Source organism: Liolophura sinensis, chromosome 7 (assembly GCF_032854445.1).
Source record: "Liolophura sinensis isolate JHLJ2023 chromosome 7, CUHK_Ljap_v2, whole genome shotgun sequence".
NCBI lineage: Eukaryota > Metazoa > Mollusca > Polyplacophora > Chitonida > Chitonidae > Liolophura > Liolophura sinensis.
In genome coordinates this window covers 6916247-6932203 of record NC_088301.1, presented here as the reverse complement: position 1 = coordinate 6932203, position 15957 = coordinate 6916247, and the positions used below count along the sequence as shown (strand labels likewise).

Sequence of the window (15957 nt, the reverse complement as noted above, 5' to 3'; positions counted from 1 at the left end):
TGATGGTAGACAGCTAGGTGGACAGATGGAATAGCAGAAGGGCCTTGTTATGTGCACGACTGCCATCAGTTTCTAAATATAGCTTGCCACTGTTTACATATGCTAAGTTCAGGGAGTGCTGTCTGCCTCTACCTTAGAATATTCCAGAATGCGCTCAGTTCGGTCCCTGTTTGTTTACATCAAGTGTTCAGGAATTTTCCTATTCTGGACAATTCCACCAGGCTATATAAGACGGGGGAGAACAGAGATCGAAGAAAGGAGAATTATTGAGAGTTTGGATGCTTTCGCTGTGTATTACTTTAGTAGGCCTTTTGTGCTGAATTGTGGTGTCTCTATAGCCTCTGGCTTTGTTATATCCTATCTCCACCGAGCACTTGTTCAGTCTGAACTTGTATGTTTAATTTGTGCTCTTGTATACACAGTGCTCATTAGTACACGGACCCTGTCTGTGGAATTTTGTGTATATTTCGTCATACACTCAGTTATACTGTGGATTTTCCCTCTTGTGAATTTGCCTCTGAGCATTTATGCCTGTGTGGTATATATATTGTGGAATATATGCGTCTGTTTGGACTTGACACCATAAGTACTTTAGTATTTGTATAGATACTGCTATCCTTTCTTGTTAAACTTAAGTACTTTAGTATTTGTATAAGTCTTATTATCTGTTCTTGTTAAGCTAATAAATTGTTGTAAAATAAAATCTGCTGGTTTTGGTTACTTTTTTTGTGCGGCTAAACTGTCGTGTATTTCGAACAAGCCATCTCTTTATAATACAGACAGTTTGGGTCGTAACAGGCCTACACACAAGGGTGATGGCAGACAGCTAGGTGGACAGATGGAACAACAGATGGGCCTACACACAAGGGTGATGGCAGACAGCTAGGTGGACAGATGGAATAGCAGAAGGGCCTACACACAAGGGTGATGGCAGACAGCTAGGTGGACAGATGGAACAACAGATGGGCCTACACAAAAGGGTGATGGCAGACAGCTAGGTGGACAGATGGAATAGTAGAAGGGCCTACACACAAGGGTGATGGCAGACAGCTAGGTGGACAGATGGAACAACAGATGGGCCAACACACAATGTTGCAGGTTCACAAGACAGATAGATGGACTGAATCTACAGAGAATCTCTTTTTAACAACCAAAGACCAGATTAAGGGAGATCCAGGATCAACTATAGCTCCTAAAAACAAAGATGTATATAATTAAACAGCCAAAAAACTGGGATAGGCATTTCATAACTAGGAATTAATTTTAGGCAGCCACTATATATACCCAGCAGCTGGGAATATAAGCTGAAACAATGACTTATCTATCCAGCCATGCCAGCAGCTGATGTGGGTGTAACTCAAACACATTTTATATTCAGTGGTTGTGTATATTTATTTATTTATATGCATTAATTTGTGCCTAGTGTACGTAGCATTATATGGGACATCTTCTCAGCAGCCTTGGAAACAGTCCAGTATTGATCATATATACACAGCATCTGAGTATACAGCCACTCAGTAAAGTTATAATGAACATGGTGCTTTATAAAAGATGCATAGAGTTAGACATATGTATACAGCCTAAGATATTATACCTGATTTCAAAAAGACCTGGCCTTTCTGCGTCTGTGACATCAAAGGAAAATGATGCATTATGGATGTTGATTTCCCCCAAAGGAAGGAGGTCCTGAGGTGTGCGGTAGTAGTACAGTCTGCAGGTGCTATCCCCATACACAAACCACCGCGTCTTAAATGTCTTCACAATTGCACGATTCCCCAGCTTGTTTAACCAGCCGCAGAGCTTTTCAGATTTGTCTGTTACCGTGACACTTTTTGTACATTCATTTCCATCCAGATGATCTTGGACAGGCATTGTATTTTTTCTAAGCACAACTTTGTCCTGGTCCAAGTCTATGCTTTGCTCTGCATCCTGAACGTCACTGTTACTTTGTTTTGTTACTTCGCTTGTAAAGGGAGAATAACTTAAGAGCTGTGGCTCAGTCTGATTCACCTCCGACTGTGAGTCTGCTACAGTGAGGCCGGTGTGTTTTTGTAAACCCCTGTCATGTTTATGGTTTACTGTGTTAGTAGAAGCTCCGCCTTCAGTCGGAACTTTCCACTCCGCATTGAGTGAGGCGGAAGGTACATTCTCTTCACTCTTTCCCTGATCACCATGTACATTTCTAGGCTTTTGATTGAATGACATCTTTGTGACTATACCAGCCTTTCACAAGTTGGTGAAATCCTCAGCAATTTAGCCTTAACAAGGAACCCGCGCATCCGTGACATTTCAGTATCTACATCAGGAAAACGAAAGTTCCGAACTCAAGTTTCCTCTCCCGCCCCCCTGTTGACAACAAACGTGAACTTCCGCGACCTCCACATCCGGGCAACAACAACATGGCGCCTTCCATGACATAGACACGTTGACTTGTCATCACTCGTCGAAAAATCAAAATGCCCGTGTAAATGAAATGAGTGACACTCACGTGACAAAACTATTTCAAATATGTGAATGTTAAAGAAGTTTGTAGCCAGGCCATTACATTTCGTCGGTTTGATGGGTTACTTTAAAGCCTCACCGAACTCGCTGCAAGTTACAACAACACAAGTGAAATGTCAACTGGACGCTGAAAACCTTTTAGATCATGGCCAAACACGTCATTTCGAGGTCGTCCGTTTTCAGAGAAAAATTCACATTTGGTACCAAAGATGTAACAAAGTGGTTCCCTGGCCATATGAACAAAGGCAAGAAGTAATAATTATAGTTCAATTTCTTGCTAAGTAGGCTAAATCAAATGTAGTGTAAGTTTGTAACAACTTGTCACTTTTCGGAAGACGTTTTGGAAATGGACATATTAGAATAATGGCAAGCTAGAGGCGGCGGTACAGCCTAGCCTTTGTTACACCAAGGGATTTTAAAGTGACACTGTATGAGGCAGATCACACTTAATTCCTTGTTTCTCAACTCCTACCAGCACATTGTTTTATACCATGCATAGGAACTCATAATTTAGGGTCCACACAGGTAGTCCGATTGACTTGAAACTTTGCAGTAAAATTTCCCTATACCTGAAGTTATCAGGTCCCAGTTTCACGAAGCTCTCTTAACGTTACAAGCTCATAACTACAAGGACAACTTAATGCCTACAGCACTGGTTGGTGTTGTAGTTCAGTGAATGCAATGTTAAGGGTGCATTGTGAAACTGGGCCCAGTCCTGCTACTCCTGTTTTCCGTGCCATCTGGTTTGGCGTCAATATTTGATTTTGTAGTAGGCCTAAATTGTTTAAACATCATCTCAAGCACAATTGAACGGATTGGTTTGAAATTAGACTCATCCTAGCTTCAATAAGGTTAAACGAATCTTTGACTTCGGGTAAAAACTGTGAAAGCTCGCCGTTGGTTGAAGTTGTGACATCACAACTTACTTTAAAATTTAAATTTTCTTTTATGTATTCTGGTGTATTTCAGGCCACTGATTTCAAATTTGCTTTTATTTTTTGCCTGTCTTTGTAACTTTTTGAGATATAGGAAAAAACTAAAATTGATTTATGTGATTTCAATGGAGAGTGAAAACTGGATCCTGATCTAATGTCTTTAACATGGATGGCTGAGACTCTCATCTTGCTCTTTGTCTAAATTTTGTTAGTACCAATCGATTATTCAGCAAGATTGCCACCTTTAAATTAAGTCTCAGTTCTGACATAAGAGCCCTAAATTGGCACGGAAGTAGACCTGCCTGACATCTTTAATCCTCCAATATGATTTTGAGGTCACTACAGTGCATTCATGCATCCTTATATTTACTTTCTTTTACTAGTGCCAGAGTTCTTCCACCTCGCACCTCGCATGGGGTGATGATCTTAGAGGTCAGGAGACTGCTAAGGAATATATGTGAGGCCGCCAAAATTGTAGCACGCATATTTGAGGAGGTCTGTACTTTTACAGGAGACACACTATTTGTGCTTGATGTGTGAGGTGGCAGGATTCTGGAACTACTCGAAGAAAAGTAAATACAAGGGTGCATGACTGCATTGTAGCTTCAAAATCACATCGAAGCGAAGGTATGGTCAAGCAGGACAGGATGCAGCCTACATGCATCCATTGCTGGGGACACGCACACCCAGACCACAAGATTGGTTTCTATGCAGCATCTACTTAGGAGGATGACATGGTAACCAAGCACAATGGTAACCAAGCGCAGATGCACCCAAATAGTATGCTACCTTCCTCCAGTTAGAATCTTTTTGCATGATATTGACAAACTAGCAGAACAACAGCTTGTTAGCCATGTTGGAGCAACATTTCCAGGCTGGTGCACAGCACTTTAAATATTTCATTTTTACAACAGAATGACATGCCAGCACTGTTAGGTCTACTTAGCCATATTTTGACTTAGCTGTTAGTATTCATGTTTAGATAAAAACTAAACAGAGTATGAGAATCATTGTTTTTGCTCATGCTGGCTTCCTGTCTGGCCGTATGTGGGAAGGTCTTGCAGCAACCTGCAGATGGTTGTGGGTTTGGTTTCCACCCACCATCATGCTGGCCGCCGTCGTATGAGTGAAATATTCTTGAGTATGGCATAAAACACCAATCAAATAAATAAATCAAATCATTGTTTTTTGACACCTAAAGTCATGCTGGATTAACATTGTTCGGAAGATTATCATTGGAGTAATGTTAGTCAGTACTAATCATCATCTGGATTCTGAGTTCCTGTATTCCTTTATAGCTTGTCCATACGTCACAAGTAGATATGTGTTTTGTTATTGCAGGTATGAAACAGATAGAGATGATGTTAAAGAATGTGGACTGTGTTGTTGAAGTCCATGATGCTCGGGTATCCTTTGGTATTGTTAATAAACATATATACAGGTAAATATTTATACTGGAATTCCTTACCTAAAAAAAATCAGTCAGGGTAAATCCAATCAAAATTTTGCTGTTACCCTAAATGACCCAAAATTCCGTCCACAAAAGCACATTTTTAGAGGCAAGTAAATGTCACAATATATTATTTTTAGTGCTGAAATTTACAATTTTCCAGTAGAATATCATCCCATGTTCCAAGCAAACCTCAAAACACCTTTCTAAGATAGATATAACTCTCAGAATCAGGAAAAATGAACCAGTTAATCATGGACGAAATTTATGGTCATTTAGGGTACTTTAGAATACCCTTTTTCTTTTGTGACACATGATCTGCTCTTTTTAGCCCATATACATGTAATTGAAGCAGGAATATTTAGTTTCTTTTTTTTTTTTCATTTGGTTCATCCATCCAATGAACAACATACTCAAAACTTTACTTTTCCACAAAGCTGGAAAATAAATATAATATTCTGCTTTCAGCACTGCTAATATTATCTGTCCTGAATTATTAGGGTAAACTGGTGCTGGTCAAAGTGGGACAACTCATGGCTGACCGGTCTTATATAAGTCATGCTTCAGTACCCTTACATCTACACATGTAGCTGAAATAATTGCCTTTCACAAAATATCACCCTCATCTGTGCATGTGTTATTGTTTTGCAAAATCAGTAGTAAAGATTTTATAATGTGTAGAGGGTGGCAACATATTTGTTTTTAACTTTAGAATCATGTTAACACTACAAATAGTACAAGTACCAGTCTGATGTTTACTAGAAGGCAAGAATTTGAGCTATTCTTGTAAATATTAAGAAATGTTGACAGGTCATGTTGTCAAGATATAACATATTGGGAAGTTGCACCATCAAATTTTTGCCACAAAGTGCTACTCTCCGATGGCTTGGGACCTTGGTGGTAGTAATCAGTGGTTTGAGTGTTGTGTATTAGTGTTGCTACATGGAGTTTGTGACATTTTCCTTTTATAAGTATGATACACACGTGGCTGTGATTGGGATCATTCCATGCATAAGTGAATACTCGACAGCTACTTGCCAGTGGCCAGTGGTTTATTCCACACACTGCTGTTTCTGTTTAAATACCAGTCAACGCAAGTATATGATTCCTATATAGTCTGCAGTAATTTATTTTTTTCAGAATCCCATACTCAAGAATTTTTTACTTATTGTAATTCTTCAACCTTTTGCACATTTGGTGTTTATTCAAGTATATTCTTAGAACATTATTCTGCACAGATTGATAAAATTACACTTTTTGTAAAGTCTTTAAATTGGTCAACCTAGCCAATGTAGTTTTGTCTCCAAAAGCAAAGTAAAAAGGAGCAGAAAGCTCACTGAAAGTTAGTCTTTCATATGTGAAAAGGTTGAGGAATTAGCTGCCACATCAGCATTGTCACAAGGTCCACAAGCAGTGAGAATGGGGAAATCTACTAAATATGGGCAGGATTCAGTTATGTATTTATTTATTTATTTGATTGGTGTTTTCCCCCTTACCCAAGAAAATTTCACTTATATGACGGCGGCCAGCTTTATGGTGAGGGGTGGGCTGTATGAAAAACCTTCAGATAATTTTCCTTTATTGGGATATCAGATACCATTTTCTGGACGTAATCCCAACTTCCGTAATGCGCTGATGCTGCGCCCGCACCTGCTGGTACTAAACAAGGTGGATTTGGCAGATATGACTCGGCAGGACAAGGTAGAAGAGCTGCTCCAGCAACAAGGAGTTAACTCAGTAGTCTACACAAACTGCAAGGAGCAAACTAACACCGTTGTCAAGAAGAAGGTATGGCAAAGATATATGTACAGTGCTGTAGCTGTCCTGCTCGTAAGCTAATGGACAAAAAGCTAAAGGATGAGTGATTGCAAAATTGGGGGGATCCAGCAGCAGTCAAAGTCTAAAACGAGGAAATATGGCAGATTTCAGTTGGAGAGAGGGTATTTTAAGTGAAGTATGAGCAGAATACAATAGTAGTGATGAGTAATTGTACAGTACCTTGAAAGGCAGTCCCAGAAAACAGACATTGTTATTGAATGATATACATGTACCCATGCTTTTCCCCTGTAATGTTCAACCATTTCTCAGATACATGGAAGTTGTACAGGGATGATATCAGTGTTAGTGTCCAGTACTTTCTCTATTCAGGACAAAAGTCAGGTAGAAGAAAACTCTGTGCTAAGTTAGATCACGCTGTCATCTCTGCGGTGGTAGTCAGACTTTTGCATTATTAATAGCTCCGATCCTCTGTACAGGTTAGTCATTTTTAAAAACTTGTAAAATGCGTATTAAATATGTGATTATTTAAAACGTGTCAGATTAGAAAAAGAAATAAATCTGTATACGTGTGCATGACTTACGCTTTCAGTTGATTTCAAAGATTTTATTTCAAAGATAAAGATATGTACTTTCAATGTATTTAATATATAAAACTAGTAAAATAAGAAAAAATAACTAAAATTAATTGAATTTACATGATTTCTGCTTTCTGTTCAGCTGATACCAAAGATAAAGGACCTAATTGGCTCTAGGTCCCGTTACCACAGAGAAGAGGTAAGATTATAATACCTGGATGCCGTCTTTGGTCTTAGCATTGACATCATCATTACTGTGAAAACGGACTTGAAAATTGTCCCAAGAATTGCCCTTTTAGAGACAAATAAAGGTGTTCAGTTGTTCCTCTCAGTGATCAGAGTACTGTTTTGTCAGTCTGATCCCACCTTCCAAGCTAACCTCCAAACAACTAACACTATGAGCTGAACACTCAGAATCCGGTAAAATGAGTCACTTAAGTGAGTAATCTAAATGCTGAAGCTAATCATTAAGAGAAACACACTGATAACACAGCACAGATTGTGGACGCAAAATGTTGATTATTTTCAGGGAATGAAAACATAGCCTTCTTTCTGCTGTTTGTAGTTATGATGTGATGCAAAGTTTTTATCAGTCTTCATGTTAAGGAAGTGTTGGTGGTAGTGTCAGTGTTAAAGTTTTTTTGTTCAGCCTGTAAACTGAATGGTACAAAACCCTGTTTTAGTTTTTAAGTCATGTACACTATGATGACAACTCCAGCTGGCGAGTTGACTTCGGTTTCTCTTAAATCTTTCTACATTTTTTGCCACAAATGAAGTTACTTATTATATGTTATATGAAGAATCAGTGGTATGTTTTATATTTCCCAAGTCACTGGAGTATAACTTGCTGATTATTGGGATACCAAATGTGGGCAAGTCATCACTGATCAATTCCCTCAGGAGGACTCACCTCAAGAAGGGTAAGTACCCCATGTACAATATCAGGACTGCGTGTCTACATGCCTGTTTTTTGGAGCTGGTAGCATATGTTTTTGAGAACCATGTGTGTATGGCTTGTTTGAAGCCGGTCTTGAACTTTTTGGAGGAATGTGTGTTCACAGTTTCTTCTTTGGAGAATGGATTATATTGGTTACCTTTACTTGGCATATACTGGGTGTTATACTGGATGGAATATACTGGGTATCTGTGTGTTATACTGGATGGAATATACTTGGTATCTTTGTGTTATACTGGATGGAATATACAATGTATATCTGTGTTGTACTGGATGGAATATACTGGCTATCTTTGTGTTGTACTGGATGGAATATACTGGGTATCTGTGTGTTGTACTGGATGGAATATACTGGGTATCTGTGTGTTATACTGGATGGAATATACTTGGTATGTGTGTGTTATACTGGATGGAATATACTGGGTATCTCTGTGTTATACTGGATAGAATACACTGGGTATCCCTGTGTTATACTGGATGGAGTATGCTGGGTATCTGTATGTTGCACTGGATGGAATAAACTGGGTATCTCTTTTTTATTGAATGAGTGTACTATGTATCTTAGTGTTTTATTGGATGGAATATACTGGGTATCTCTGTGTAGCACTGGATGGAATATATTGGGTATGTTTGTATTGTACTGGATGGAATATATTGGGTATCTTTGTGTTATACTGAATGGAATGTACTGGGTATCTGTGTTATACTGGATGGAATATACTGGGTATCTGTGTTATACTGGATGAAATATACTGGGTATCTCTCTGTTATACTGGATGGAATATACTGGGTATCTCTGTGTTTTACTGGATGGAATATACTGGGTATCTCTGTGTTGTACAGGGTGGAATATACTTGGTATGTGTGTGTTGTACTGGATGGAATATACTGGGTATCTGTGTGTTATACTGGATGGAATATACTTGGTATGTGTGTGTTATACTGGATGGAATATACTGGGTATCTCTGTGTTATACTGGATAGAATACACTGGGTATCCCTGTGTTATACTAGATGGAAAACACTGGGTATCACTGTGTTATAATGGATGGAATATACTGGGTATCTCTGTGTTTTATTGGATGAAATATAGTGGATATCTGTTTGTTATACTGTATGGAATACCCTGGGTATCTGTGTGTTTTATTCGATGGAATATACTGGATATCTCTGTGTTATGATGGATGGAATATACTGGTTATCTCTGTGTTATGATGGATGGAATACACTGGGTATCTCTGTGTTATGATGGATGGAATACACTGGGTATCTCTGTGTTATGATGGATGGAATACACTGGGTATCTCTGTGTTATGATGGATGGAATACACTGGGTATCTCTGTGTTATGATGGATGGAATACACTGGGTATCTCTGTGTTATGATGGATGGAATATACTGGGTATCTCTGTGTTTCACAGGATGGAATATACTGGATATCTGTGTGTTATACTAGATGGAAAACATTGGGTATCACTGTGTTATAATGGATGGAATATACTGGGTATCGCTGTGTTTTATTGGATGAAATATAGTGGATATCTGTTTGTTATACTGTATGGAATACACTGGGTATCTGTATGTTTTATTCGATGGAATATACTGGATATCTCTGTGTTATGATGGATGGAATATACTGGGTATCTCTGTGTTATGATGGATGGAATACACTGGGATCTCTGTGTTATATTGGATGGAATATACTGAATATCTGTGTTTTACTCAATGGACTATACTGGATAAATGTGTATTATACTCTTATGGAATATCTGTGTTAATATACTGGATAAATTACACTGGATATCGTTGTATTTATGGACAGGAAAAGCAACCAGAGTTGGGGGAATAGCAGGGATAACCAGGAGTGTTCTGGAAAGAATAAAGGTAAGAATTTCATCAGTAAAAGGGCGGATTTTTCCAGAATAGTGATGTAAATTATCAGATTTAATTAAGCAGAATTACACACGAGGCATTCTACATACATCCTATAACTGTATTGACATGACTTCAGGTATGTGAGGAGCTGGCCATATACCTGTATGATACACCTGGTATTCTGTCCCCTAATGTACAGAATGTGGAGGTGGGCATGAAGTTAGCACTCAATAAAACACCCATGCTTTAGTTCATATGGTTAATGATGTGTATTGACATGACTTCAGGTATGTGAGGAGCTGGCCATATACCTGTATGATACACCTGGTATTCTGGCCCCTAATGTACAGAATGTGGAGGTGGGCATGAAGCTAGCACTCAATAAAACACCCATGCTTTAGTTCATATGGTTAATGATGTGTATTGACATGGCTTCAGGTATGTGAGTATCCGGCAATGTACCTGTATGATACACCTGGTATCCTGGCCCCCAATGTACAGAATGTGGAGGTGGGCATGAAGTTAGCACCCAGTAAAACAGCCATGCTCTAGTTCATATGGTTAATGATGTGTATTGACATGACTTCAGGTGTGTGAAGAGCCGGCAATGTACCTGTATGATACACCTGGTATCCTGGCCCCCAATGTACAGAATGTGGAGGTGGGCATGAAGCTAGCACTCAATAAAACACCCATGCTTTAGTTCATATGGTTATTGATGTGTATTGACATGACTTCAGGTATGTGAGTATCCGGCAATGTACCTGTATGATACACCTGGTATCCTGGCCCCCAATGTACAGAATGTGGAGGTGGGCATGAAGTTAGCACCCAGTAAAACAGCCATGCTCTAGTTCATATGGTTAATGATGTGTATTGACATGACTTCAGGTGTGTGAAGAGCCGGCCATGTACCTGTATGATACACCTGGTATCCTGGCCCCAAATGTACAGAATGTGGAGGTGGGCATGAAGCTAGCACTCAGTGGTAAGTGATGAAACTATTTATGTATTAAATCTATATGGAAATTTCACAAAAAATAAGTATGATGTTATTTTGAATTTTTACTTTTATTGGAAAAAATTGCAGTATTGTTTTTATTTGGTTGGTGTTTTACTCAGTATTCAAGAATATTTCATATTTCACTTATATGACGGCACCCAGCATTATTATGATAGGAGGGAAGTGGACAGTGCCCAGAAAAAGCCCATGACCATCCACAGGGTTGCTGGCAGGTCTTCCCATGTTACGAAAATTGTTGTTAGATATAGTGTGTATATATATATATATATATATATATATATATATATATATATATACTGTAATACAGAATTTATTTATTTATTTGATTGGTGTTTTACGCCATACTCAAGAATAATTCACTTATACGACGGGTCATTACGCTGTGCTAGCGCGCTTACCAACTGAGCCCCGGAGGCCCCTCCCCGACTTTGATGCAGATACTCTAACCATTGGGCCACAAAAGTGGTCCCCCTGTCAATATGATTCTTGGAAATACTAATAAATTTTATGGTATTTTACGTGGGGTCCTCCGGGGCTCAGTTGGTAAGCACGCTAGCAAAGCGTAATGACCCAGGAGTCTCTCACCAATTCGGTCGCTGTGAGTTCAAGTCCAGCTCATGCTGGCTTTCTCTCCGGCCGTACGTGGGAAGGTCTGCCAACAACCTACGGATGGTCGTGGGTTTCCCCCCCCCCCCCCCCCCCCGGGCTCTGCCCAGTTTCCTCCCACCATAATGCTGGCCGCCGTCGTATAAGTGAAATATTCTTTAGTACGGCGTAAAACACCAATCAAATAAATAAATAAATAAATCGAAGTCTGGAGATCCAGGATCAATCAAGACTTTAAAAGAGGAAGTTGTAACTTTCCTGCTTGGTGTTTAGCATGAAGGGGATAGTGCAACGACTGATTGACCTGTATCAGTATAATAGCTCAGGCGGGGCGGCTTACTTGTCTTCAGTAAGTCGTCTCAGTGAAGCAGGACTAGATAAAAGAGTGGTGGAAAACCGTTCTGCAACAAGGAGGCACATTACATATACCCTAAGGATTCCTTCGTCGTCATATGACTGAAAAATTGTTGAGTACGACGTTAAACCTTAAGCACTCACTCACTCGAAGTCAGGAGGCCAAGGATCAAAGCCAGGATAGGGTCATACCAAAGACTTTAAAAATGGTACTTGTTGTTCCCTCACATGGCGCTCAGCACTGTGTGGTTAGAGCAAAGAAATAGGACTGGTTTGCCGGGGGTCAGTATAATGTGACTGAGTGGGGTGTCATGTCTGGTATCTTTGCCATGATACTTCCTTTGTGGCATGGGCTCACCCTTCCTCAAGAAGACACAGTATATGTACACATCACTCTGATATTTGCATACAAACATTATGGTATGGGCCATTTTTTTGAGCAGGGTGGAGCTTTTTATAATTTTAATATTTTTTGTGTATAGTTTTTATAAAGTGGTTCTTAATGTGATATTTAAGTTATTTCTAGTGTGGTAATATAGCATGAAGCTTTGTTCTTCCAGCTGCTTTACAGGACCATCTAGTTGGAGTGGACAGTATCGCTGACTACATGTTGTACACTCTGAACAAAAAGGGAAACTATAGGTAAGTGTACGAGTCTGGTCAATACCACCTGTGGAAAAGGCATATAGCACAGATGATCAGTGATTTTGGCACTGTTGGTGTTTTGTGGCACATTTACTAGACAGTTGGCATAACAGATTTCTTGTGTGTGGTGTGACAAAGTTGATGGATGTGGTGTGACATTCCAAGAGTGTGGGCCACAGTTGATGGGTATAGTGTGACACAGTTGATTGTTGTGGTGACATTCCAAGAGTGTGAGCCGGACTGATGGGCATAGTGTGACTCAGTTGATTGTTGTGGTGTGACATTCCAAGAGTGTGAGTGACACTTGATGGGTATAGTGTGACACAATTGATTGTGGGGTGGTGTGACATTCCAAGAGTGTGAGCCAGACTGATGGGCATAGTGTGACTCAGTTGATTGTTGTGGTGTGACATTCCAAGAGTGTGATCCAGACTTGATGGGTTTAGTGTGACACAGTTGATTGTTGTGGTGTGACATTCCAAGAGTATGAGCCACACTTGATGGATATAGTGTGACACAGTTGATGGGTGTGGTGTGACATTCCAAGAGTGTGAGTGACACTTGATGGGTTTAGTGTGACACAATTGATTGTGGTGGTGTGACATTCAAAGAGTGTGGGGCAACACTTGATGGGTATAGTGTGACATAGTTGATTGTTGTGGTGTGACATTCCAAGAGTGTGGGGCAACACTTGATGGGTATAGTGTGACACAGTTGATTGTTGTGGTGTGACATTCCAAGAGTGAGCCACAGTTGATGGATGGGGTGTGACAATGGATGGATGTGTTATAACAATTGATTGGTGTGGTATGACAGTTGTCGAACATGACGTGACACAGTTGGGGGTGACACAATTAACGGGACAGGTATGGTGTGACACAGTTGATGGGTGTGGTGTGACACAGGGGGTAACAGCTAATAGGGCAAGTTTATGTGACACAGCTCCTGGGTGCGTTGAGACTTCTTGAATTTGGTGTGAATAGGATTGGAGTTTGACACGGAGAGTGACACAGTTCATGGGAAGGGTGACACATTTGTTGAGAGATGTAGGTACATATAAGAGTACAAAAGGAAGTATGAGCAGAAATTTGCTATCTTTCATACACTTTTTATGTAAGGTTAATGTGTATTTGTGTACTTGACAAAATGATACATTTGTATTATATTATCTGCATGTATATGTATGTAGAATGGATGGAATGGAACCAGGCATCCAGAGTGACAAAAAAGTGTAACAAAGTAAGTTTGAAGTAACAACACCATATACATGTGGTATCAGTGATCTCTCATTGGCTGTCCATGGCATGAGTTCCACTTAAAACATCTTTCTGATCTCTTGTATAAAGCAGACAATGCCATACAGACAAGATTCTACCAGATTCATAAACACTATATTTTGCAGCTACGTGAAGTATTTTGGACTGGAAGATCCGACAGACGACGTTTTGAAATTGCTGGCCCATGTTGCCCTCAAAAACAACAAAGCAGTCAAATTACGATCCCCAGGAAGTCAAACAGGTAAGATTTTGCCACATGCGGACAGTTAATATGTTGTGCTGTAAACTTTTAACTGGACGCTGTGAATAAGCCACTTGTAGTGTTGAGTATGTCACTGTGCATTAGAAATGGTGACAGTCCTTGGTGCCACTAAGACTTGAACATTGGTAATCTTGGTACTGGCTTGTGCACTGAAGAGAAGAGGAATAGACCAAGTACTGGTCAGCCTGGTGTCTGTATAATGTGTCTGGGTGGCGTGTCGTGTCTAGGCCCTGTTGCTTCATTAAACAGCACTATAATAAATATGTTGGCATTTGGTTTGGAATATTACAAAGGAGACACTGTCGTGATGTCACCGAAATGATGTTGAAAGCGACATTAAATTTCAATCAAAGAAATTAACAAGTAAACAAAGGTTTGATGCATCTGACTGTGACTAAAACGTTTCACCCAAGTGTTACACCTTGAACATCTCGCCTGTTGTTTTAGGTTATGTGTATCGCCCTCATTTTGATGCTGCTGCTGGGATTGTGCTGAGAGCCTTTCGAGAGGGAAAACTTGGACTGGTAATGCTGGATGACGACATCTTGGATAGTTCACAGGGCAGATGAAAATCATTACTATGAGTAGGTGACTGGAGGGGACAAAGGGTAGTGTAGTCAAAAGGTCAGAAGACAGCAGTTACAGAGTAGTCAGAAGACAAAGGTTACATGATTACCAGAGGTCAGAGGGCAAAGACTGCAGTGCAGTTAGGGATTAAAGGATAAAGGTTGCTGCATGTATGTAATCAGAGGTCAGAAGATAAAGGTTGCATCATGGCTAAAAGTTAAAGGACAAAGGTTGCATAGTAGCCAGAGGACAAAGGTTGCAGTGCACTCAGAGGTCTAGCTAGCTGCTGCTTATACTCGAAGACTGTATTGTGCCATAGTCTGGCAGGCATCTTGGCCAAATAGTGGTTGGAGAGAGTTTGTACCAGGACTAAACATGGCAAATTTATCATTAACCTGTGATCAGCATTTAAGTGACAGATTCAGTTTCAGATTAGTTCTATCTGAATTCCAGGTACTACATGCACAGTAAATCTTTGAAATGTATGCAATTTTATTTTTGAGTGAACCACTGGTGCAAAGGTGATGGAAGTTAATTGGTTAATAACACCAATTAGCCATTAAACGAAACGACAAAATATCCTTAACAAGTGCTTCCAGCATTTCCACAATTGTTGCGTACATGTATATACAAAGTTTGCTGTGGTGACTGCGTGTGTATATATATATGTATATCTGTTTTTGTCGTCTACATGATGATGCCTCAAAGTAAACAGTAGTGCAGCAGAATACATGAATAGTGTCATCTTGTGAACTGCATGCTTGTTAATTTGACAGATTTGATTAATTGGTGTTTTATAGCTGTATTATAGAATATGCCTTTCTATCTCATGTGTTGAGGACACTTGAGTGACTGGTAGAGTAAACAACAGGAACACCAAGAAAACTACCACAAGTACATGTAGTTAAACAAAGGGAGGGCGCATCAAGTTGGTCATCCAGTGCAGTGCAGTGATGCGATTCTTGCCGGTTTTCCAAAGTTTACAATAGCTATTACAGCCTATGTCACCAAGCACAGATCTCTATTGAAAAAAAAGGCCATGTTGGAGATTTTCGAATACAGAAAATTTGATTTGATGAACCAATATGGATTTTTGCCCAAAACCCTCCAGTGTAACCTCTCTAAACACTGTAGCAGTACTATTTATAGAC

At 39.7% G+C, this 15957-nt stretch overlaps 2 protein-coding genes across 3 annotated transcripts in view; one reads left to right on the top strand and one right to left on the bottom strand.

The window, feature by feature from the left end:
• LOC135469769 (TBC1 domain family member 2B-like) overlaps positions 1-2347 on the bottom strand; it is a 41605-nt gene extending 39258 nt beyond the window's left edge. Inside the window, 1 exon segment of the mRNA XM_064748357.1 lies at positions 1595-2347. Within this exon segment, the coding sequence (XP_064604427.1) occupies positions 1595-2205 (611 nt within the window). The 5' untranslated portion in view covers positions 2206-2347.
• Positions 2348-2421: 74 nt separating this feature from the next.
• LOC135469770 (mitochondrial ribosome-associated GTPase 1-like) lies at positions 2422-15428 on the top strand. Of its 2 annotated transcripts, none has more exons than XM_064748359.1 (10): positions 2422-2754; positions 4779-4843; positions 6481-6675; positions 7384-7440; positions 8071-8161; positions 10019-10080; positions 10963-11059; positions 12616-12697; positions 14103-14218; positions 14687-15428. In XM_064748359.1, the coding sequence occupies exons 2-10, from the start codon at positions 4781-4783 to the stop codon at positions 14806-14808; spliced, it is 885 nt and encodes a 294-aa protein (XP_064604429.1). In that variant the 5' UTR covers positions 2422-2754; positions 4779-4780; the 3' UTR covers positions 14809-15428. The 2 variants fall into 2 exon arrangements, with proteins under 2 accessions (XP_064604429.1, XP_064604428.1); XM_064748358.1 differs by having other exon boundaries at positions 2424-2747; positions 14687-15421.
• Positions 15429-15957: the final 529 nt, after the last annotated feature.

Excerpts from the sequence above, each read along its gene's own strand:
- LOC135469770 (XM_064748358.1), top strand. The coding sequence starts at position 2,648 with ATGGCCAAACACGTCATTTCGAGGTCGTCCGTTTTCAGAGAAAAATTC. Across the intron at positions 4,844-6,480 it reads TTGAAGTCCATGATGCTCGG|ATACCATTTTCTGGACGTAA; the intron begins GTATCCTTTGGT and ends TTGGGATATCAG. Across the intron at positions 7,441-8,070 it reads CCCGTTACCACAGAGAAGAG|TCACTGGAGTATAACTTGCT; the intron begins GTAAGATTATAA and ends ATATTTCCCAAG.